The sequence below is a fragment of the Garra rufa genome, chromosome 12 (assembly GCF_049309525.1).
Source record: "Garra rufa chromosome 12, GarRuf1.0, whole genome shotgun sequence".
NCBI lineage: Eukaryota > Metazoa > Chordata > Actinopteri > Cypriniformes > Cyprinidae > Garra > Garra rufa.
Window position 1 is genome coordinate 1,896,809 of NC_133372.1, and position 25,645 is coordinate 1,922,453.

Sequence of the window (25,645 nt, forward strand, 5' to 3'; positions counted from 1 at the left end):
TGTACTGTATCAAGTGCACACATTTAACATTAACCATAAATAGTAAGATAAATAAAGTGGAAGTGGTAGTAAAAGATCAAAACTATCAGCAGCAATTTTGTGTTCATGTGAGAGAGAAAATTCTGTAAGAGATTGTAAGATATAAGAAAGGAGTAGAATGGAAATGGAAGAGAATGATTGTGGTACACATGTCACAAAAAAGATAAAGAATTTACTGATGAGTTAACTTTAAGAATTTCCTGATGCGTTTCTGATTAGGCTGAGAGACGTGACGATTTTGGGTGCGCAATATATGATGAATTCTAATCCTGTTAAATAATTTTACCAAGTACACAGGTGATGTCTTGCACTCTTCCTTGTTACACACTTCTTCCCTGCACTCACTGACAACCTCCATGCCACTTGTAAATAATTTCTTTCCCAGACCAACAATATGAACAACACTGTTTATATGTTCGCGGAAGTTAGCTTCCAGGGCTACGACTAAGTCCACCAGTGCACCTTCAGGCCCTTCTCTCCCAAGGCAAGGTCAGTGTACTGCTTGTCTTTAAGGAAAGTGTATCTCTAGGATCAGTAGGAACATGTGTGCTAAGAACTTTGCATTCCTTGCAGGGACCTTCAGGATCAGCAAATTTCCCCACAACCTTGTCAGCGATGTATCCAGCGATGTAAACCAGCACATTTCCATCATGATCAAAAGGAGGTGGGTTGATGTCAGAGCTCAGGACACCATCACGGCTCTAGAAACATAAACAAAATATAACATTAAGAAATGGACTGACATATAGTCATATGCATCTCGTCAGTAAAGCAGGTTCTTAGATTAGCAATATCGCATTCAGTAACACAAATGAATCACCCGCGAAATTGAACGCGATATTGTGTAGCTTGTCAGTGATCTACGGCTCCCTGTATTAACTGCTGCCCCATTTGAAAACAGGTTATGGAGATTTACTGCTGAACAAAGAACTGGCCTTACTAATGAGATGTACATGAATATATTGTGTGATATATTGCCCTGCCCTAGGCTGCATTACCACCTCATGATATACAAACACTGTGTTGTTCATTATCCATTACTAATAATGTGTTGTGGGTTACATAGAAAATTCTCATTGGTGAGCATCAACAAGTTCTGTCTTTGTTCTAGACCTGATGTTCTTGGAGATAGCTGTTCCTGTCTGAGCACTCTCCCTCAGAGTTACTAAAGGTAGACAGCTGGTCCTTGCTGACTACTTGACCTGACTTCTCTGACTCACAGACCAAGAAATTCTCTCTCTCCCTGACCTCAGTGCAGTCCATCATATCTTGTTAGATAGTAATAAAACATAATTAAGCATTAGTTATAATGTAAATTTCAAAACATGACATTCTACATAATAATACTCACCAAAATCAGTAGCTACTCTGCAGTACCCGTGTTCTTCCATGATGCTCTTAGGGTCAACGATGACCTGAGGGCTGTCATGAGAGCAGTGGCGGTTCTAGACAAATTTGACTAGGGGGGCCAAGGAGGGGCCAGTGTTTATCCAGAGGGGCACATTAAAAAATGACAACAAGTGATATTTAAAGATTATAAACTTTATTTTACTTTAAAATCATACAAACATTTTAGGGATGCTCATATTGACCGTTCACTGTTAATCGACAGTAAGAAGTACTATAAGTTAAACGGTTTAATTATTTTTTACGTTTGCTGCATGGTGAAAGAAAAAAATAATGTTTACTCACGGGCGCGTGTCGACACGTGCAGTGCGGCTGTTTAGACATATTTTGATGAGTAAGCACCTGCTTTACCTTCTCTTAGTTTGTGTAACTGATGTAGTAGCCTATGTGCTGCACGATAGCAATGGCGATGTTGCGTTATCAGAGAGTGAATCCATGAATAAATGAATTCAAATTCTGAATTAATTATAGTCTTAAAATTGCGCACTCCCCTTACAATCACTGGAAAGCTGTCACTCATACATTACTGTAGTTCATCGCAATCTCTCAAAGTTAATAAAAGGTAATGAAATCACATTTACACAGTACAATTAATCTCTTATTTACATCATGTCTACACTTTCTTTGTTTTAATGAGAGAGTTCTCAGAGGTGTAGAGTTTCAGCAGAACTAAACCGGCACTTGATCATGAACTAACATGAACAGCTGTATATTTTTATTAACTAACGTTAACAAAGATTTTACAAAGCCATTTACAAACTTGATTTAATTATCAGTGTGAAAAACAAAAGTAACACGGTTATGTGCAAGAACAACAAGTCACTCACGAAATGAAATTGTTTTGCTTACTTTCGACTCTTGCAACAGGAGAAATAAATCGTAGCTCCTCTATCCAAGAGTAGTTCTAATTGTTGCTGCAGTGTTTGTGTGCGCCGCTCTAATTTACCCATTTAAGTAGAACGATGCGTGCATTAGTTCCGCTTTTGGCGCTCGTGTGTAAAACCATAATTAATTTATTTTATTTTATTTGGTCAGTACGGGGGGGCCACAGGGGTGGCCAAGGACATGTCTACAGGGGCACGGGCCTCCCTTGGCCTCCGTGTAGAACCGCCACTGCATGAGAGGCATATGTACTGAACTGTAGCAACAAGGCGTCGAGATCTTCTTCACAATTTGTCTTTTCTGAAATGCTGAACAACAGTCCTGTGGCCACAGCTCGGTATTCACATTCGAACTGGACTGAGTCTGGGTTGTCGCGATTACCACCACGGGCTGAAAAATAAGTATAAAACAAGTAATAAAAGGCCAATCTATGGATACTGATGTATATGCTGACTTCAATGTGTATGTTACATACCCCTAATGCTTGAGAAGGCATTTTCAAGGCAGTCTTGATTAAGACGATTTGTTAACAGGAAGGACACCTGATGATGTTGGCGAAGATCAGACCACAGCATTTTCAGGCACAAGATGTTGTGTTGCCAGCCCTCAACACATGGAAGCTGCTTCTTGTTAGAGTTAGCACCGACAAGCTTCAGACGTGGGAGCCACTCCAGACACTTATCAAAGAATGGAAAATGGGCAGATGCATCTGAAATTGCACATTTGAGCTTGTGAGAATCTTTCAGCTGTTTGGAGTTGAAGCAGTCAAAAAGGCCATTGAAGTTCTCACAGAATCGAGCAGCTGCCAGATAGTTTTGCTGATGCTGGCCTGTAAGACCCTTTATGTCTGTCAGAGTCTTGATTCCAACAGCAACTGAATGACTCAGCACCTGTGTGGCTAACCTAACCCGCATGGAGGCAAATGGAGGAAGATGGACATGTTTCTTTGTTAGCCTGCAGCACAAACGGTACTTTTATACTCTTCGACCGTACTTTGTGGTCGTAATTCGCATGTCGTGCTTGTAACACAGGTGTTGTGAAAACAAGTGTTGTGTCTGTGAACTGTCATAGTCGTAAATTTTGGAGTTGTATTCTAACAAACACAGAAAATCTCGTATCTGTAAACTGTTGTGGCCGTAGATTTTGGAATCCAATTCTGACAAAAAACATAATAACATACAATAGTTTTAAATTACGCACGAGAAAATTAAAATTACACACAAATGCTTTGAATTATGTACAATTATTTTTTACAGTGATTTTATTCCATATTTATATAAAGTACAGAAACTGGTGACTGACAAAGACTTAATCCGAAAACAGTTTTGTTCTGTTCAAAAACACACTTGTATTTATTTTAGTCTGTAGAATGCTTTCTGCTCATTTATTTGAATTACACAATTTACTCAGCATTTATGAAACGCTTCCCTGTGGGTTTTACAGTCTACATATAGTCCAGTATAAGCGTGTTGTTCAGCATGTAATGGTATATCATCGCCAGCAGAGGGAGCAGAGCGCTGATGTTTAGTTGCAATATTATTATGCATTATTATAATGTTGCCAAAAAAACACGTCTGCTGAAATCTCTTTTTCATGAGCTGACAGAAACATCAGTCCCAATACAAACAGACAAACACCGAATACATGGGACAAATGTAATTATGTAAATACAGGAGGAGCTCTGACATCACTGTAGTTCAGAGATTCAGAGAAAGTGAAACTAATTTGATCAACAACAATATGGACGCTATGAACTAAACTCAAACTCTTTAAACAACAGAATACTGAGTCGTTCAAAGACCCCTCTGGACACATCTGATACTCACAGGTAAATTACAGAAATATAAGAGAGATTGTCCTGAACAGGTTTCTAATGGAACTGATCTGGTTTAGTAGGGTTTATATCAGACTGGAGTGAGTTGAACAGAAGTCAGATACTCCACTGCTTTAGTTGTTTACTGCACTGAAACTGTATAAGAATTGTATTAACAGTATGTCATTTGATTGGTCATCATGCAAAGTTTGGTGTTTCTGTCATTTAGTCACAACATAAAGGCTAAAGAAACAGGAAGTAAATGACCTGCAGACAAACTGAACACAAACGTGATACATATATACACACAGTGTGCATACTTATTATGCAACATATGCTTTTATTTATTAAGTTTACTGTTGAATAAGTACAATACTACAAGCAAGTGTTCAACTTTATTTTGTTCTTAAAAATTTCTCTTTTATTTTGTTCTTACAACTTTCTCAAATATGTGTGTGTGCACAATTATTCAGGACTTTTTTTATCTATCAGTTATCTATTTCTTTATTTATCAAGAATGTTTAAACAAATTTTTAAAAATAGAAAACAAAATACAAAATTAAAATAATATCTTAATGTCCTTTCAAAGGTTTAAGCAGCCAATATAACTAATCCATAGAATTAGTCAATGTCTTGGTTTGTTCTTGATCAGTTGTAGCGGATGCTGATCAAAGTTGTGTACTGTTTTCTCTCCATGTTAATCTCATGCTTAAGAAGGGCCTACAAGTTATCAGTTGGGTTCAAATCAGGGGAGGAGAGGGACCAGAACTTTATTCTGTCATCTTTGAAGCCTTTTCTGGCAAGACAATCAGTGAAATACTTGAATGCATGTGGTGGAGCATTGTCCTGCATGAAGACTATGGTCTTTCTGGATGATGCTGACTGCTTCTTGCACCACTGTTTGAAGAAAGTGCCTTCCAGAAATTTTAATAGTTTTGGAAATCCATTTTTAGTCTGTCTGCAACCCAAAAAGGTCCAACAAGATCATCATTACTAATAACAGCCCACACCATTACACCAGCAGCCCCTGACCACTGTGCTGACGTCTGACTCGAGCTGGTGCTCTGTGTCCATCATTGAGCCAACCACAGGCCCAGCCGTCTGCTCTATTAAGTGCTACTCTCTTTTTACCTGTCCATAAAACCTTTGAAAAATAGATTTTCATGTATTTTTTGGCCAAATCTTAACACTTCAGCTTGTGATTTTTGTTAAGTGTGAGTTCGGTTTCAGCTTTCTTTACCTTAGCAAATTCTCTAAAAAGTAGGCATCTGGTACTTCTGGAGAATCCAGGGAGGTTGCAGTTCTGGAAAATGGTGGCACTGGAGTCTAAAAGCTTTCTGGTGGTTTCCCACTTAATTCTACTATTGCTGCCAATTTGCACCTTTTCTTTTCAACGCATTTTTTTGCAACCCTGCTGACTATTGTTGACAAACTGGTTGATTGTCTGATGGTCATGCTTCATTAGTTTGGAAAAATTCAGAGTATTGTATTTTTCTGAAAAGCATTTTATAATTTTGACATTTCAGCATCAATTAAGTCTCTTTTTATTGATTTTTTTTTACCATTTTTACCTCATTAACATTCCTCATCCGCATGTCACCTGAAAATTATAATTCTGTCATTTTTAAAATTAATGTAATCAGAATATTCACTTGCATAATAATTATGCACTCATTATATATGTATTTATATGTATGTTTTTTTTTGTGTGTGTGTGTGTGTGTGTGTGTGTGTGTGTGTGTGTGTGTGTGTGTGTGTGTACCTGGTATTCATCACGTTGTGGGGACCAAATGTCCTCCCTTGTGGGGACATTTCTTAGGTCCCCATGAGGAAACAGGCTTATAAATCATTCACAATGAGTTTTTTTGAGGAAGTAAAAGTGTGCACAATCTCCTGTGAGGGCTAGGTTTAGGTGTAGGGTAGGGTTAGGGCGATAGAAAGTACGGTTTGTACAGTATAAAAACCATTACGCCTATGGAATGTCCCCATAAAACATGTAAACCCAACATGTGTGTGTGTGTGTGTGTGTGTGTGTGTGTGTGTGTGTGTGTGTGTGTGTGTGTGTGTGTGTGTGTGTGTGTGTGTGTGTGTGTGTGTGTGTGTGTGTTTTGTTTGTTTGTTTTGGGGAGAGGGGGGTGTATGTTCTTTCTTTAATCTAAACAGCAGGTCATAGTTCAGATTGTTCAATGAGTTTATGAGTCACTCACAGTGTTTCAAATGAATTATGAGATTTACCAATTTATTATAAATATTGATTTGGTTCAAGTGATCTAATTTGGCTTTAAGGCTTAAAGGGAGAATATAACTTTTACTGTAAAGTGCATTTGTTTTTTGTTTTTTTGTTTTCTTGAAAAGGCTTTAAGAGGGAAAGAACAATGGCAGAATCTTCACCAACATCAACAAAAGCAAGAAAAAACAGGAGACAGAGTTTTGACCATGAACCTCCATGTAAGTCAATAAACCATTAAAGAATGAGTGCATGAACTACTTTTATTTTCTAGGGTTAATGTTGAAAAAACACTACCTAACTTTACATGATCTTATATATATATATTGGATTTTCTCAAGACACTGTTTACATTAATCATGACATTCTTTTTTAACAGTATTGAAGGAGTTCACACTAATCCTAAATAATGTCTCTTTCCAGGGATGTCATCCTCCAGTGGTCCTCTGTCTGAGGATCTTCAGTGCTCTATATGTCTGGACGTGTTCACTGATCCAGTCAGCACTCCATGTGGACACAACTTCTGCAAGACCTGTCTGAATAAGTGCTGGGACAACAGTCAGACCTGCAGCTGTCCATACTGTAAAGAAACATTCAAGCATAGACCTGATCTCAAGATTAATACCACACTCAGAGAGCTTGTAGGTCACTATAAAAAGAAAACTCCAGAGAAAACAACTGATGTTCTGTGTGATTTCTGTGAGGAGAGAAAGCTGAAAGCCCTGAAGTCGTGTCTGGTGTGTCAGAGCTCTTACTGTGAAACTCACCTGGAGCCTCATTTGAGAGTGGCAGGTTTGAAGAAACACAAACTGATGGATCCTGTGAGTAATCTGGAGGACTATATATGTCAGAAACATGAGAGACCTCTGGATCTGTTCTGTAGAGATGATCAGACATGTGTGTGTTCAATCTGCGTCGTGAAAGACCACAAGAACCACAACACTGTTTCTATAGAAGAGGAGAGTGAAGAGAAGAAGGTAGAAGTTATTGTACTTTTAAAGGACTGATATCATGAGAAATCAGATTTTATTTCATTTTGTGTAATTAAAGCTCATTATGAAAACATACTGTAAATTTAATCTGTGTTATGATAAACAAGTATGTGTTGTTCTCTCTATAGACTGAATTGATAAAGACACAGAAAGATGTGCAGCAGATGATCCAGAACAGAACCAAGAAGATTAAAGACATCAAACACTCAGCAGAAGTCAGAAAAGTGAGTTTAAATATAATAATAAAATAGTTGACATAAATATTATATATCATTTAGTTTTATTAGTTTAGCTGTGTGGCTGTGTTCTACTCTGAAGAGCTCATCTCTATGCCATGATACCTTTGAAGGGTTTACCCACTAGAGTTAGAGCTTTGAAGGAATAAAGGGTTTAGGGAACCAACTAATGGTTTCTATAGAGCACATTTCTGTGCTGTCTTACAACATCTGTGCCACAAGTTAAACATGCACAAAGAATCAAGGGAGTATAAAGTGTCCATCACTTGAATCCTTGGGAATCTTTCAGTCTGAAGGGCCCTTTGAAGTGTCAAATGAAGAAGCATCAATATGAGTTTTGAGAAGCATTATCTGTGGAACTCTTTCTAAAGGTTACATTGTTACATCATTATGTGGCGACAAATAAACCTCTCTATGATTAAGTCATTGATTTTGATTTATTCGCTTAAATGATTCATTTAAAAACCGGAATGAATCAACACTACAGTTTTTTTGCAGCTTAGTTTCAAACTAGTATATTTAGGGATCAGAGCAAATACAAACAAGGATAATAATTTATCTAAAATGAAAGTTAGTTATCATTAACTTATTTATTTAATTGTTGTACACTTGTAACCACACTGATGGTCTGAATATCAACATGACTGTGACCTGATCACTTAGTAAAGTAATAGCACACCTCTCCTCAACTTGATTGAAAAACACATGATTTGAGGAATCATTCAGTGCAAACAGTGCAGGATGAAGTTTAATACTTCAGTTGAGGGATTCTGAAACTCCTTAAAAACAAATTTATCTATGTGAAAAAATTGTATGAGCAACAGTAACACAGATTCTTCTCTTAGTAAACACTGCTAATAATTTGTTGACTGTTTTGGTTGAGCAGAGAAACACAGAGAAGGAGAAAGCAGCCCATGTGGAGCTCTTCACTGATCTCATCCGCTCCATTGAGAGATATCAGACTGAACTGCTGGAGATGATGGAGGAGCAGCAGAAAGCAGCAGAGAAACAGGAGGAAGAGCTGATTGAAGAGCTGGAGCAGGAGATCACTGAGCTAAAGATGAGAAACACTGAGCTGGAGCAGCTCTCACACACTGAAGATCACCTCCACCTCCTACAGGTCAGTCAACATGATCTCTCTGATCAATCATAATGCAGTATATGACACCAGAACACTCCCCATGCTGAAGGATTTCTCCTCTCTCCTGCTGTAGATTCACTCATCCCTGTGCAGCCCTACAAACACCAGGAACTGGCCTGAGATCAGTATGAAGACTCATGAGAGTCTGGAGACTCTGAGGAGAGATCTGACTCAACTGAAGGACACTATAGATGAGAAACTCACACAAACTGGTACATCAATACATACACTGATCAGATAGAAACATGATTATGTACTCTATTCTTTAAATATAACATTAACTATACAGCAAAAATATATATATATTCAAATATATTTTAAATGTATATATTTTATATTATTTTATGTATACACTGTAAAATACAATGGTAAAAAAACAGTTAAATTGTTGACAGCAATGGCTACCAAACAGAAACCATAAAATAAAGTAAAATATACTAATTTAAATATGCACTTACAGAACTCTTACAGAATTTTTCATTAAATGTTTTACAAAAAAGGTATTTCTTGAAATATTCTGATAAAATACCTTAAGTTAAAAAAAAAATTAATAAAAAAAGGTGAAATTCCATGGAAATGTTCATGAAACAATTTAACAGAAAACAGATTTTTTTTCATGGCATTCTTTGTAAAATGCAATAACACATGGATTAGTTGATGTATTTATAAACATATCTGTATTAGTGAATACAAAATCATTCTCAACAATCTCAACAATGGTGACAAAATATTCAGATAAATAAATCAGCTTTTAACATCACAAAACAACCTATAGATTCACAAAACAAAGCTTTTGTTAATTGTCACCACTGTTGAGATTCATGCTCTGATTCTTGATGTCTCTGTGCATCTAAAACATAGAGCTTAATAGTCAATAGCCCCAGTAGTGAACAAAGCTAGTCTCTTAATGTGTTATTCTTAATATCTTCTTACTGATGACCAGTTTTCCCTTGTATTTAATGCTTTAACAAACAGGCTTTAGAAACACAGAGTTAAAGCAGCCAGACAAAATCATTTTAATCAAGAGTCAAGAGCCCAACTAATGCAAACACCGAAATTTAATATTTTCAACAAAACATCAACATCTGAAACTCTTGAAATGAGTTAATTCTTGAAATTAACTTTTGTATAAAATTAAGTCAGACGGGTTTGTAATAAATGAAGATGCTCAGATCTTGAGAGATCTGATAGCGTTTATTCTTTTGCTGCAAGTAATTTGACTTTATTTATTTATTTTTAAATATAAAGAAAGTTTTGGACTTAAATTTACTTAAATGTAACAGTTTTTGTTAGGGAGGTGTTGCTGCCAGTCATTTGACCATGTTTTGTTGTTGTTGTTGTTTTTATTTGTTTTGTTTTTTGTTTTGTTTTTTTACTATTTTTTTAAAATAGTAAAATTTGGTGCCATTTGCACCATCTGGTGGTGATTTCATGAATTATTATCACCATTATTTTTGTAATTTTACATACATTTCTATGAAATTCTATGATAATGATGTAATACTTAAAATAACAGCCAAAATGTTAATTTTACAGATACTTTGCAACGTTTTGCATAGAATTTAAAATGAAAATATATTAATATATTTAAAAGATGTATTTTTTAAATATATATTTATACATTCAAATACCAAGAAATATATTTGCCAAAATATGTTTAAAAATACATTTACATGAATATATTTTCTACTGATTTATTTTTGGCACATTTCTGCATATTTTTTTAATATATATTTATATATATAAAATACTTTTTACAAAATATATTTAAAAAAAAATGGGCAAAAAATATATTTGCTCAAATATATGTTCTAGTAATATATTTTAGGCCATATATAAAATATTTTTAAAAAGCATTTTAAAAATACATTTTGTCCTCCTTTTTTGTCCAAAAAAGGCATTTTCTTGCCACAGAAATATATTTATAAATGCTGGCTAACTAAATATATTTACTATTTCAAAAATATATTTCATTGAGCTTCACTGTTTGCAACATACACTACAAAAAAAACTACACTACACTAAAAAATGTAATGTTGGGAAATATTATTATGTTGTAAAACAATATTTTTTAATTTAATTTAAATTGTAATTTATATCTTTGGGGTCAGTAAATATTTATTCTCTCTTTTTTTTTTTAAAGAAATTAACACTTTTATTCAGCAATGATGTGTTAAATTAATAGAAAGTGATAGCATCGATTTATATTGTTAGACAAGATTTATATTTTGAATAAATGCTGTTCTTTTTAACTCAATATTCATCAAAGAATCACAGGTCCTAAAAAAATATTTGGCAGCACCAGATCTGTTTCCAACATTGATAATTCTAATAATAAATCAGCATAATGATTTCTGAAAGATCATGTAACACTTAAGACTGGAGTAACAGCTGATGAAAATTCAGCTTTGCATCACAAGAATAAATTATATTTTAAAGTATACATAAAAAAAAAAAAAAACGTTTTTTATTGTAATAATATTTTGCAATATTACCATTTTGTTCTGTATTTTTGACCGAAGACAATAAATGCAGCCTTGATGAGCTTTAGTTACTTCTTTAAAAAAAAAAAAAAACAATAAAAATCTTACCAATCCCAAACTTTTGAGCAGTAGTGTATATTTAGCAAACATTTCAATATATTTTGGCCACAAATAAATATATTTTTTGCCATATGTTTTGTTGTCATTAGTGTCTAGAGAGCTGAAGTGGATGCAGCAGTATGCAGGTACAGTGTGACTCTATACTACACTAGTTTACATTCATACACTCACAGCTTCATTACTGCACTGCAATATAAAATAAAACAAAGGATTAAATATTAAAAACAGCATCACAAACTGTGTGTATTGGTAGGTTGTGATGGATATTCTCTGTTTTCTCAGTGGATGTGTCTCTGGATCCTGATACAGCTCATCCATATCTCATCCTGTCTGATGATGGAAAACAAGTGAGAGATGGAGACATTAGACAGAAACTCCCAGACAATCCAGAGAGATTTGATAAATGTGTCTGTGTCTTGGGAAAGGAGGGATTCTCCTCAGGGAGATTTTATTTTGAGGTGCAGGTGAAGGGAAAGACTAAATGGACTTTAGGAGTGGCCAGAGAATCCATTAACAGGAAGGGACAGATCACAGCTAGTTCCAGTGATGGACACTGGATTGTGTGGCTGAGGAATGGAAATGAATATAGTGCCAGTGATGATCCTCCTGTGTCTCTGTCTCTGAGAGTGAAGCCGCAGCGGGTCGGTGTGTTTGTGGATTATGAGGAGGGTCTGGTCTCCTTTTATGATGTGGAGTCCAGCTCTCATATCTACTCTTTCACTGGTCAGTCTTTCACTGAAAAACTCTATCCATATTTTAACCCATGCCTTAATGATGGCGGTAAAAACTCAAGTCCACTGATCATCACACCTGTCAATGATAATAAATGATGTTAAACTCCTCATATGAAAGATTAAAATAATGATTTTTATCATTAAAAGTCTGAAAGCATCATTTGCTGCTATTTTTATCATTTTAATATTAAAAATCTATATGCTATAATTAGACATTTTTTATGTAAATATATAATGTTTGTTCAATAATTATTTAACTTTTCATAAACATTTGTGCCATTTTTTTCTGCCATCTCCACCTGACAAAGTAAAATTGCTATCTATCTATCTATCTATCTATCTATCTATCTATCTATCTATCTATCTATCTATCTATCTATCTATCTATCTATCTATATTATAGCAAATTAGCTCAAAAGGGAAAATATTATGATATGAAATATAAAATGTTGTGATATAACTGGTTATAATTAATTATAAATATTTAGCTCAGATCTTAGAATTAACTGTAGCAGAATCAATATTATTAGATCTGACATTATAATCATTTATCAATTCAAGGAAAGATTATTTTTCTGACCAAGAAAGAGTAACTTTCCTACTTTAGTCAGTACTAGCAGTAACTTAGCATGTAGCATGTAGCAAAATCAACATTCAGGGACTTTGAATTGTGGTCAGCACACAGAAACAATCAGTTGTGAATATAAGAGATTTAATAAATTAACTGCAATTTTCCCAGAATATACATTTATTCTTGTGCATGATTTTGAAACGGTTTGTTTGAATCTGTTTTGAGCGTAATGTCTGTAAACCCCTCGCTTCCATAAGCTTACTCTGCTCTGATTGGTCAGCTGGACAAACCTGTTGGTGCACAGAGAGGAGTACTTTAGCAAGTTAGCGAGCGCTCATCTGTGTTTCCTAGTCTGTGGTTGATTTTGATGTCGCAACTTGAAATTAAAGCCATATAAAACATTGCATTTTTTTATTTTCAGTTGAAGAGTATTAACTAGCTCACATCAAAATTAACGTTAGCCTCACAGGAAACACTGAAAATAACACTCAATACCTAACCACTCACAAGATAAAGTACTGATGTTAAATAAACAATGTCAAGATATGGTAAAGTCCATTATATTTAATATAGTGTTCATTGTGTTATAAATAATCATACTCTTAAAAGTTATAACCACAAATTTGTAAGTATTATATTGTATTATAATTGTTGTTATGATTATCCATGAGTTGATATAACATATTATATATATATATATATATATATATATATATATATATTTTTTTTTTTTTTTTTTTTTTTTTTTTTATGCAGTATGCATTCATGATAATGCCTTAGAAATACCCTTATAAAGTATGGACTTCATAGAAAGTGTTATCGTTTTTTTTTTTTTTTTTTTTTTACATTGAACATTTCATTTGCTTTCACTTGCTTTACAAAACCTCTTTCATTTCTATCACAGATGGGAAATTTATTACATTAAAATAATGACATATTTAATTATTCCTACATTTTAATGTGAAGTCAAAATCAATCCCAAATTTGTTTCCAAATGCATTGTGAGAACCTGTAACCCGAAATCACATGATCACTAACTAGAAATTAGTTTCTTAAATTGATCATGACAGGAGTAGACAAGTTCAGTCCTAGAGAGCCGCTGTCCTGCAGAGTTTAGCTCCAACCCTAATCAAACACACCTGAACAAGATAATCAATGTCTTCAGGATTACTAAGACTATAAACAGGTGAGGGTTTTTCAGGGTTGGAGCTAAACTCTTCAAGACTGTGGCTCTTTAGGACTGAACTTAGCCCTGGACCATCACATGTTTCCTTAGTAACGGATTTCTGGAAGGGCCCTTCATCAAGGGATCATCAACTGTTTACTTTCATTTGGAATGTTCTTACAAATGGTGTCTCCTTCCTGAAGTGCCCTTTAATTATATAAATAGTAGAGAATAATCAAAATAAATAATTGTCTCTAAAAGCTGCCTTTGACTTGGAAAAGTGCTTAGCATCACATCAGGGTCTGAGCAGATATACACACTTTTCTTGTCGGAGTGCTGCAGGTTTTTGGAAATGTAAGCTGTTCTTGCAGCTCGCTGTTCTAAATTAAATGATTTGGACGATGACTGGTGATATTTTATAATATACATATTATGTTAATGACATTAATTAGGAGTCGTGTACAAGGCAGAAAGCAGAAACAATTCAGGTGCGCACAAGTTCCAGATCATTTGCGATTCACATCTGAAAGAGAGACATTTTCTGCAAGTATTTTATGAATGAAGTCCAAGATCTCTAAACCAGAACATAACCTGTCCTGAAACAAGTTAGCTGTGGAGCGTAAGTTACTGTGTCGATGAACACCGCTAAAACCACTTTCATGGTTCCTAAAACCCAGAGTAGCCACAAACTAAACTGAAACTTACCTGACAAACCAGCTAAACCAGCTTCATGCTACAGGCCCCAGGTGTGAGCGTATCACATCTGACACATATAACACTGATAACAGCAGTCACTGAGAGAGAATGCCGGCCTCTACTGGACACTTTTGGACATGACTGATGCTCATCTACTGTAAATATGGAACACAAAACTGAAATATAGACAGCACTCAAAATTATTTGCATATTTATAATGAGTACATTAATATTTTTATGTCACTCTGTCAGCCTTTATCAAATCATCTACAGCTGCAGTTTCAATGTGAAGCATCAAATCCACTGAGGAGGCCAGAGAATATCAGGACAGGTGTGAGGAATGAAGATGATACTCCTCAAAGTTGTTGTGTGATTCATTGCACTTTAAATGAATCAAAACAGTTTACTTGGAGGGAATTAACAAAATATTTAAGTTGATCATTACTTATAAACATTATGTAGTGTGGAAATTGTTCTGGGGAACGTGACAGACAGTCAATGCCATCAATCCCTTCATCATCCAGAAACTGCAAACACACTCCAGCCACATGAGGCCAGGCATTGTCCTTCTCCAAGAGGAACCCAGGACCCACTGCACCAACATAAGATCTGACAGCGGCTCTGAGGATTTCATCCCGGTACCTAACAGCAGCAAGGGTAGCGTTCACTAGCACATGGAGGTCTGTGTGATCCTCCAATGATACTCCTCTCCAATACCATCAGTGACCCACTGCCAAACCAGTCATGCTGGATGATGTTGCAGGCAGCGTAACATTCTCCATAGCATCTCCAGACTCTTTAACATCTGTCAAATGTGCTCAGTGTGAACCTTCTCCCATCTGTGAAGACAACAGAGCCCCAATGGTGGACCTGCTGATTCTTGTGTTCTCTGGCAAATGCCAATCGAGCTGATGATACTGAACTGAGCACAGGTCCCCCTACAGGACGACAGGCCCTCATGCCACCCTCATGGAGTCTGTTTCTGACAGTTTGGTCAGTAACATGTACACCAGTCACCTACTGGAGGTTAGTTTGTAGGACTCTAGCAGTGCTCCTCCTGTTTCTCCTTGGTCAAAGGAGCAGACACAGGTCTGGCTGCAGGTTTGTTGTCCTTCTATGACTCTGGCCAGCTCTCCTCATGTAATGGCCGTCTCCTGGTATCTCCTCCATGATTTTGAGACTGTGCTAGGAGTCACACCAAACCTCCTTGTGACAGCACGTATGGATGTGTCATCCTGGAGGAACTGGACTGTCTATGTAACGTGATTGAGTTACAGGTGCTGCCTCATTATACACGGAGTGAGAAGGACTCTAACAAAACACAGGACTAGAGATGAATCAGTCAGGAAGGACAAGGAGAAAGCAATTGTCTGTGGACACCATCTGCAAAACCATTACCTTTTGGGGGTTGTTCTGCTGTTGCCACTCAAGCACCTGTTATCACTTTCATTTGCACTTTGGTAAAATCAAGTAAGTGTTAAAATAAGAATAGAAAAGAATATCTGTAAACATCTGTAAATTAATCTGAATTTTACCTAGAAACTCTTTACAAATGTTGCCAAACAATCAGAAGTGCTGAAATCTCTTCTTCATGAGCTGACAAACACCAGTCCCAATACAAACAGACACACATGAACTAACACACCGAATACAGACACAAATGTAAATGTGTGAATACAGGAGGAGCTCTGACATCACTGTAGTTCAGAGAGAGACTCAGAGAAAGTGAAAGTAAAACTTTATCTGCAACATTGTGGACGTCTGAAACGATCAAACTCTTTAGACAACAGAATATTGAGAATATTGACCCTTCTGGACACATCTGATACTCACAGGTAAGTGATAGAAATATAAGAGAGATTGTCCTGAACAGGTTTCTAATGGAACTGATCTGGTTTAGTAGGGTTTATGTCAGACTGGAGTACGTTGAACAGAAGCAGGTTTAAGCGTGTCAGATACTCCACTGTTGTTTACAGCACTTAAATTATATCAGAGTTGTATTAACAGTATGTCATTTGGTTGATTGTAAAGCAAAGTTTGCTGTTTTTGTCACTTTGTCCCTTTTTGACAAAAAATCTTGACATTTGTAAAGACTAAAGAAACTGTAAGTAAATGATCTGCAGACAAACTGAACACAAACCTGCTACACTGCAGCTGGAAATCACTTTAACATTAAACAAGATGAGAATGACTCTTGACCATATATTTTGTGGAGACATGTATAAGAGATATATGTCTGTTGGAAAATATATTGCTTGTTCTTTGCACTTTCTTTAGTCTAAACAGCAGGTCAAAGTTCAGATTGTTCACTGAGTTTATGAGTCACTTGCTGTGTTTCAAATCAGTTCTCACATGAGATTTTACCAATTTAATGATGTAGCTGTCATCCAAATTTGGTTTTATGTTTAAAAAAGAGAAACTTATTTATTTATTTATTTTTTTAAAGGCTTGAAGTGGGAAGTAACAATGACAGAATCTTCACTAACAGCAAGAAAAAATAGGAGACATAGTTTACTTCTCAATAACCTACTGAAACCCCCACTGATGAGAGACTTTTGCTGTTCTCTTATAATATTTAATATGTACAGTTCAGGAATGTAAAGCAGATGATAAAATAATCTCAGCTTAACACAATAATTCTTGTTCATGTATTTATTTATTTATTATGTAAGTGGTTGTGTAATGAACTTCACATTTGGGCTCTTATCAGCTTGTCTGGCTTAATTTTTAAATTATGACTTTCTGACTGTACATGATCTCTTACAGGCGCATCTCAATGAATTAGAAAGTCATGGAAAAGTTCATTTATTTCAGTAATTCAACTCAAATTGTGAAACTTGTGTATTAAATAAATTCAGTGCACAGACTGAAGTATTTTAAGTTTTTGGTTCTGAATTGTTGGCCTTCTGGAAAGCATGTTCATTTACTGTAGCTAATGTACTCAATACTTGGTACGGGCTCCTTTTGCTTTAATTACTGCCTCAATTCAGTGTGGCGTGGAGGGGAAGAGTCTGTGGCACTGCTGAGGTGGTGTGGAAGCCCAGGTTTCTTTGACAGTGGCCTTCAGCTCATCTGCATTTTTTGGTCTCTTGTTTTTCATTTTCCTCTTGACAATACCCCACAGATTCTCTATGGGGTACAGGCTATGAGCTTCTCCACCCTTCCTCCAGACTCTAGGACCTTGGTTTCCAAATGAATTTCAAACTTGCTCTCATCTGAAAAGCGGAATTTGGACCACTGGGAAACCACTGGGTCCATTCCTTCTTCTCCTTAGCCCAGGTAAGACGCCTTTGACGTTGTCTGTGGTTCAGGAGTGACTTAACAAGAGGAACACAACAACTGTAGCCAAATTCCTTGACACGTCTGTGTGTGATGGCTCATGATGCCTTGAGCCCAGCCTCAGTTCATTCCTTGTGAATTTCACCCAAAGTTTTGAATCAATTTTGCTTGACAAGCCTCTCAATGTTGCGGTTCTCTTGTTCGGTTGTGCATCTTTGTCTTCCAAATATTTCCCTTCTATTCAACTTTCTGTTTCATGCTTGGATACAGCACTCTGTGAACAGCCAGCTTCTTTGCAATGAATGTTTGTGGCTTACCCTCCTTGTGAGGGGTGTCAATGATTTTCTTCTGCACAACTGTCAGATCAGTTTTCCCCATGATTGTGTAGCCTAGTGAACCAAAGACTTAAACTACTTCAGTCTGTGTGCATTGAATTTATTTAATACACAAGTTTCACAATGTGAGTTGAATTATTGAAATAAATGAACTTTTCCATGACATTTTAATTTATTGAGATGCTCCCTTTGAGTTTTTTAAAAGTCGTCACACTCTTTACATTCTTCATGGGATTCTTCATAAACAGTATTGAAGGAGTTCACACTAATCCTAAATAATGTCTTTTTCCAGTAATGTCATCCTCCAGTGGTCCTCTGTCTGAGGATCTTCAGTGCTCTATATGTCTGGACATGTTCACTGATCCAGTCAGCACTCCATGTGGACACAACTTCTGCAAGACCTGTCTGAATAAGTGCTGGAACAACAGTCAGACCTGCAGCTGTCCATACTGTAAAGAAACATTCAAGCAAAGACCTGATCTCAAGAGTAATACCACACTCAGAGAGCTTGTAGGTCACTATAAAAAGAAATCTCCAGAGAAAACAACTGATGTTCTGTGTGACATCTGTGAGGAGAGAAAGCTGAAAGCCCTGAAGTCGTGTCTGGTGTGTCAGAGCTCTTACTGTGAAACTCACCTGGAGCCTCATTTGAGAGTGACACGTTTGAAGAAACACAAACTGATGGATCCTGTGAGTAATCTGGAGGACTATATATGTCAGAAACATGAGAGACCTCTGGATCTGTTCTGTAGAGATGATCAGACATGTGTGTGTTACATCTGCACTGTGAAAGACCACAAGAACCACAACACTGTTTCTATAGAAGAGGAGAGTGAAGAGAAGAAGGTAGAAGTTACTAATAAAACTGTTTTTAAGGAATCATATCTTGTTTGATCTTGGGAAATTAAAGTTTATTATGAAAAGATGTTGCAAGCTTCCTCAGAAGACAGTGTCTGTATGTTCCTCTCAATCTATAGACTGAACTGATGAAGACACAGAAAGATCTGCAGCAGATGATCCAGAACAGAATCAAAACGATTCAAGACATCAGACACTCAGCAGAAGACAGAAAAGTGAGTTCATTTAATTGAAAGTAAATATGAATTATAGATCATTTAGATTTCAATATACAGCCCGGCAACACTGGGACTTTTCATAGTTTGTGTCTCTCCGCTTTCCTGTGTCCTATGTTCAAGATAGACTGTCAGTCTGTGTATTGGGGTGGTGTAAAAGTGTAACTTGTCACAGGTTACATTATTACACCAGTAGATGATGAGAGATAAAGTTTATTCCTTGGTTGAGGGATTATGAAACCCCATTAAAACATTAAGTGTGAGCAATAGTAACACTGATTCTTGCAATAGAGATTATATACTAAACTGCTGGAGATGATGGAGGAGCAGCAGAAAGCAGCAGAGAAACAGGAGGAAGAGCTGATTGAAGAGCTGGAGCAGGAGATCACTGAGCTAAAGATGAGAAACACTGAGCTGGAGCAGCTCTCACACACTGAAGATCACCTCCACCTCCTACAGGTCAGTCAACATGATCTCTCTGATCAATCATAATGCAGTATATGACACCAGAACACTCCCCATGCTGAAGGATTTCTCCTCTCTCCTGCTGTAGATTCACTCATCCCTGTGCAGCCCTACAAACACCAGGAACTGGCCTGAGATCAGTATGAAGACTCATGAGAGTCTGGAGACTCTGAGGAGAGATCTGACTCAACTGAAGGACACTATAGATGAGAAACTCACACAAACTGGTACATCAATACATACACTGATCAGATAGAAACATGATGATGTACTCTATTCTTTAAATATAACATTATCTATATCAAAAAATATATATTTTCAAATATATTTTTAAATGTATATATTTTTGTACATATTTTGGCCCATTTTATGTATACACTCTAAAAAACAATGGTAAAAAAAAAAACAGTTAAATTGCTGACAGCAATGGCTACCAAACAGAAACCATAAAATAAAGTAAAAAATACTAATTTAAATATGCACTTACAGAACTCTTAGAGAATTTTCCATTAAATGTTTTACAAAACAGGTATTTCTTAAAATTCTGATGAGATACCTTAAGTTAAAAAAATAATAATAAAAAAGGTCAAATGACATAAATCACAAAATAATTCCATGGAAATTTTCATGAAACAATTTGTCATCAATTGTCACCACTGTTGAGATTCATGCGCTGATTCTTGATGTCTCTGTGCATCTAAAACATAGAGCTTAATAGTCAATAGCCCCAGTAGTGAACAAAGCTAGTCTCTTAATGTGTTATTCTTAATATCTTCTTACTGATGACCAGTTTTCCCTTGTATTTATTGCTTTAACAAACAGGCTTTAGAAACACAGAGTTAAAGCAGCCAGACAAAATCATTTTAATCAAGAGTCAAGAGCCCAACTAATGCAAACACCGAACTTTAATATTTTCAACAAAACATCAACATCTGAAACTCTGTTAATTCTTGAAATGAACTTTTGTATAAAATTAAGTCAGACGGGTTTGTAATAAATGAAGATGCTCAGATCTTGAGAGATCACCATTATTTTTTTAATTTTACATACATTTCTATGAAATTTAAGAAAAAAGTGAAAAACTCTAAATAATACAGTATTTGTCTGAATAAAAATGAGAATTACTGTAATGCATCGATAATGATGTAATACTTAAAATAACAGCCAAAATGTTAATTTTCCAGATGCTGTTAGTAATTTTACAACATTTTGCTTAGAATTTAAAATGAAAATATATTAATATATTTAAAAGATGTATTTTTAACATATATATTTTTACATTCAAATACCAAAAAATATATTTGCCAAAATATGTTTGAAAATACATTTACTGATTTCTACTGATTTATTTTTGGCACATTTCTGTATTTTTTTATATATATATATTTCTACATATAAAATACATTTTACAAAATATATACAAAAAACTGGCCAAAAAATATATTTGCTTAAATATATTTTCTAGTAATATACTTTTGGCCATATATAAAATATTTTTAAAAAGCATTTAGAAAATATATTTTGACCTCTGTATATTTCTGTCCAAGAAAAACATTTTCTTGCCACAGAAATATATTTATAAATGATGGCTGAAACTAAATATATTCACTATTTCAAAAATATATTTCATTGAGCTTCACTGTTTGCAACATACACTACAAAAGTTTTTTTTTTATGTTTTTAAAGAAGTTTCTTATGCTCATCAAGGCTGTGTTGATTTGATCAAAATACAGAAAAAATGTAATGTTGGGAAATATTATTATGTTGTAAAACAATGTTTTTTAATTTACATTAAAATGTAATTTATATCTGTAATTAAAGTTACATTTTCAGAATCATTACTCAGAAATCATTCTAACATTCTGATTTATTATCAATGTTGAAAACAGTTGTGCTGCTTAATATTTTTTGCAACCTGTGATACATTTTTTCAGGATTTTTTTTTATCAAAAAAAGGTTTAAAAAAACAGCATTTATTTAAAATATAAAGGTTTTCTAACAATATATACTATCTGTTCAAAATTTTGGGGTCAGTAAATATTTATTCTCTTTTTTTAAAGAAATAAACACTTTTATTCAGCAAGGATGTGTTAAATTAATAGAAAGTGATAGCAAAGATTTATATTGTTAGACAAGATTTATATTTTGAATAAATGCTGTTCTTTTTAACTCAATATTCATCAAAGAATCACAGGTCCTAAAAAAATATTTGGCAGCACCAGAACTGTTTTCAACATTGATAATTCTAATAATAAATGCTGCATAATGATTTCTGAAAGATCATGTAACACTTAAGACTGGAGTAACAGCTGATGAAAATTCAGCTTTGCATCACAAAAATAAATTATATTTTAAAGTATATAAAAAACGTTTTTTATTGTAATAATATTTTGCAATATTACCATTTTGTTCTGTATTTTTGATCAAAGACAGTAAATGCAGCCTTGATGAGCTTTAGTGACTTCTTAAAAAAAAAATCATTAAAAATCTTACCAATCCCAAACTTTTGAGCAGTAGTGTATATTTAGCATACATTTCAATATATTTTGGCCTCAAATAAATATATTTTATTTATTTAATACATATGTTTTCTTGTCATTAGTGTCTAGAGAGCTGAAGTGGATGCAGCAGTATGCAGGTACAGTGTGACTCTATACTACACTAGTTTACATTCATACACTCACAGCTTCATTACTGCACTACAATAAAAAGAAAATTAAATGTTAAAAACAGCATCACAAAATGTGTGTATTGATAGGTTGTGATGGATATTCTCTGTTTTCTCAGTGGATGTGACTCTGGATCCTGATACAGCTAATCCATATCTCATCCTGTCTGATGATGGAAAACAAGTGAGATGTGGAGACATTAGACAGAAACTCCCAGACAAACCAGAGAGATTTGATACATGTGCCTGTGTCTTGGGAAAGGAGGGATTCTCCTCAGGGAGATTTTATTTTGAGGTTCAGGTGAAGGGAAAGACTAAATGGGATTTAGGAGTGGCCAGAGAATCCATTAACAGGAAGGGAGAGATCACAGCTAGTCCCAGTCATGGACAATGGACTGTGTTTCTGAGGAATAGAAATGAATATAAAGCCTGTGATGATCCTCGTGTCTCTCTGTCTCTGAGAGTGAAGCCGCAGCGGGTCGGTGTGTTTGTGGATTATGAGGAGGGTCTGGTCTCCTTTTATGATGTGGAGTCCAGCTCTCATATCTACTCTTTCACTGGTCAGTCTTTCACTGAAAAACTCTATCCATTATTTAGCCCATGCTATAATGATGGTGGTAAAAACTCAAGACCACTGATCATCACACCTGTCAATGATAATAAATGAATTTAAACTCTTAAACTATAATTACAAATCAAAAAAAATGGTGCTGCTGGTTTTTTTTTTTGTTTGTTTTTTTTTTCATTTATTTTTCAATTTTTAAAGTCCATGTACAATAACTACATTATGATTTAAATATATAATGTAAATGTAAAATGCTGTTGAAAAAAATTATATTTGTTCAACTTGTCATAAATATTTTTTTCTTTTTTCTGTTTTCGTCTTTATCTCTGCTGGACAAAGTAACCTTGATAAATTGTTAAATCAAGGCAGTTTTTCATCTTCTGTGATTTTACTGTGATACACTAAATGGTAATACCTTGATACCGGACTGGATCCGGGGGACTGCAGTGACCATCTGATCCGGATACAGGCTGGGTCTGGTGGCTACGGTGACCTTGGAATAAGAATGAAACAGACTAATATTAGCGTAGATGCCATTCTTTTTACGATGCAACGAGTGCATCAGGTGTTATGGGAGGTGTTTTCGGTTCCGGTTGACCTAATTAATGCAGCCTAACAATCCTTTAACGGATTTGAATTATAGGAATGTGTTAATGTTTTATGTGTAAGCCAGGTTAAAGAGATGTGTCTTTAATCTAGATTTAAACTGACAGAGTGTGTCTGCCTCCCGAACAGTGTTAGGTAGATTGTTCCAGAGTTTAGGCGCTAGATAAGAAAATGATCTGCCGCCGGCAGTTGATTTTGATATTCTAGGTATTATCAAATTGCCAGAATTTTGAGAACGCAGCGGACGTGAGGGACTATAATGCGATAGAAGCTCGCTCAAGTACTGAGGAGCTAAACCATTGAGGGCTTTATAAGTAATTAGTAAGATCTTAAAATCTATACGATGTTTTATAGGGAGCTAATGCAGTGCTGACAGAACCGGGCTAATATGGTCATACTTTCTAGTTCTAGTAAGAACTCTAGCTGCTGCATTTTGGACCAGCTGGAGTTTGTTTATTAAGCGTGCAGAACAACCACCCAATAAAGCATTACAATAATCTATCCTTGAGGTCATGAACGCATGAATTAATGTTTCAGCATTTGACATTGACAGCATAGGTCGTAATTTCGATATATTTTTAAGATGGAAAAATGCGGTTTTGCAAATACTAGAAATGTGGCTTTCAAAGGAGAGATTGCTATCGAATAGGACGCCTAGGTTCCTAACTGATGACGACGAATTTACAGAGCAGCCATCTAGTATTAGACTGTGTTTTAGGTTATTACTTGTGGAGGTTTTAGGTCCAATAATTAACACCTCTGTTTTTTCAGAATTTAACAGTAAGAAGTTATTCACCATCCAGTTTTTAATATCAGCTATGCATTCTGTTAGTTTTTCGAATTGATATGTTTTGCCAGGCTGCGAAGAAATATAGAGCTGAGTATCATCAGCGTAACAATGAAAGCTAACACCATGTTTCCTGATGATATCTCCCAAGGGTAACATGTAAAGCGTAAAAAGTAACGGCCCTAGTACTGAGCCTTGAGGTACTCCATACTGCACTTGCGATTTAAATGATACCTCTTCATTTATTGCCACAAACTGATGATGGTCTGATAAGTACGATTCGAACCAGTGCACTACCATTAATGCCTACATAATTTTCAAGTCCATTTAAAAGAATGTTGTGGTCAATAGTATCAAACGCAGCACTAAGATCCCCAGGTGAAAAAAAAAAAAAACTTAAATGCAATGAAAATACACTTAAATACCCGCAAATACATTTTTAGTACATTGTTATTTTTTTGTGTTAAAAAAAGTGTGATGTTTATACACTATAAATACTCTAATTAAAAGTATGTTTATACTTCAGTAGGACTTAAGTACACTTGAAAAAAGTATACTAAATACCAGTAATACTTAAATAAATTTTTAGTGTACTAAAATAAAGTATACTACAGAAAAAACATGCAAAAGAGTTTTATTAGTGTGTTTTTCAAAAGTGTGCTTTAAATGCTTTAAACATTAGTTGATTATTAGTAGACTGTTTACATACTAATCCTAAATTTAAAATAAGTTAATATATAAAAAATCTATAAGTGTCACACCAGGCCAGCAGAGGGAGCTCTTACCCACACTGACTGTTGCTGCTCCCTCTGCTGCCTCTATGGTAACTTCCTGTTTATCAGCCATAAAAGCCAGCTCAGCACACACACCCACTGCAAAGTATTGTTTTGCTCCCAGTGGACTCTACCAAGCGTTTTTCCTTGTTCCCAGGTTTTCCTAGTTTCCTTGTTGTTTTCCCCTAGCCCTAGCCATAATTCTGTTCTTGTTTTCTCAGTCTTAGCCATAGTTCCCTAGTTTCTTGTTTTCATTTCATTTGTTTACTTTGGACTGCTCACCTGGATTTTGACCCACGCTTGTTTATTGGATTACGCTATTGGATTATCTTTGCTGTTGTTGTTTGCTGGTGTTTTCGACCCTGACTGTTCGACCACGACCTTCATAATAAAGCCTTGCATTTGGATCCCCACTCTCCGTCGTCCCGTTTGTTACAATTAGTAATGTATTGTAGTAGAAGTATATTTTCTCAAAAGTTGTACTTAAGTACACTTAATATGAATGCACTATAAGCCTTAACACTTAAATTGATTTTGAGTGTGGTAATTTTAAGTTATATTAAATTGATTTTATTAAAAATCTATTAG

General features: G+C 35.3%; 2 protein-coding genes across 2 annotated transcripts; both read left to right on the forward strand.

Moving 5' to 3' along the window:
* Window positions 1-4,032: 4,032 nt before the first annotated feature.
* On the forward strand, window positions 4,033-12,410 carry LOC141346431 (E3 ubiquitin-protein ligase TRIM39-like). The gene is made up of 8 exons (XM_073851288.1): window positions 4,033-4,156; window positions 6,497-6,589; window positions 6,792-7,345; window positions 7,489-7,584; window positions 8,483-8,716; window positions 8,811-8,949; window positions 11,430-11,465; window positions 11,623-12,410. Exons 2-8 carry the CDS (start codon window positions 6,517-6,519, stop codon window positions 12,168-12,170), a joined length of 1,680 nt encoding a protein of 559 aa, XP_073707389.1. The 5' UTR covers window positions 4,033-4,156; window positions 6,497-6,516; the 3' UTR covers window positions 12,171-12,410.
* A 3,827-nt stretch (window positions 12,411-16,237) lies between these two features.
* LOC141346622 (E3 ubiquitin-protein ligase TRIM39-like) lies at window positions 16,238-23,678 on the forward strand. Its single transcript, XM_073851553.1, has 8 exons — window positions 16,238-16,341; window positions 17,631-17,785; window positions 18,413-18,966; window positions 19,098-19,193; window positions 19,485-19,652; window positions 19,747-19,885; window positions 22,261-22,296; window positions 22,446-23,678. The coding sequence occupies exons 3-8, from the start codon at window positions 18,415-18,417 to the stop codon at window positions 22,991-22,993; spliced, it is 1,539 nt and encodes a 512-aa protein (XP_073707654.1). The 5' UTR covers window positions 16,238-16,341; window positions 17,631-17,785; window positions 18,413-18,414; the 3' UTR covers window positions 22,994-23,678.
* Window positions 23,679-25,645: the final 1,967 nt, after the last annotated feature.

Coding starts and splice junctions, on each gene's coding strand:
- LOC141346431 (XM_073851288.1), top strand. CDS start 6,517: ATGGCAGAATCTTCACCAACATCAACAAAAGCAAGAAAAAACAGGAGA. Junction 6,590..6,791: donor TTTTGACCATGAACCTCCAT/GTAAGTCAATAA, acceptor GTCTCTTTCCAG/GGATGTCATCCTCCAGTGGT. Junction 7,585..8,482: donor ACTCAGCAGAAGTCAGAAAA/GTGAGTTTAAAT, acceptor TTGGTTGAGCAG/AGAAACACAGAGAAGGAGAA.
- LOC141346622 (XM_073851553.1), top strand. CDS start 18,415: ATGTCATCCTCCAGTGGTCCTCTGTCTGAGGATCTTCAGTGCTCTATA. Junction 19,886..22,260: donor TGAGAAACTCACACAAACTG/GTACATCAATAC, acceptor TCTTGTCATTAG/TGTCTAGAGAGCTGAAGTGG. Junction 22,297..22,445: donor GTGGATGCAGCAGTATGCAG/GTACAGTGTGAC, acceptor CTGTTTTCTCAG/TGGATGTGACTCTGGATCCT.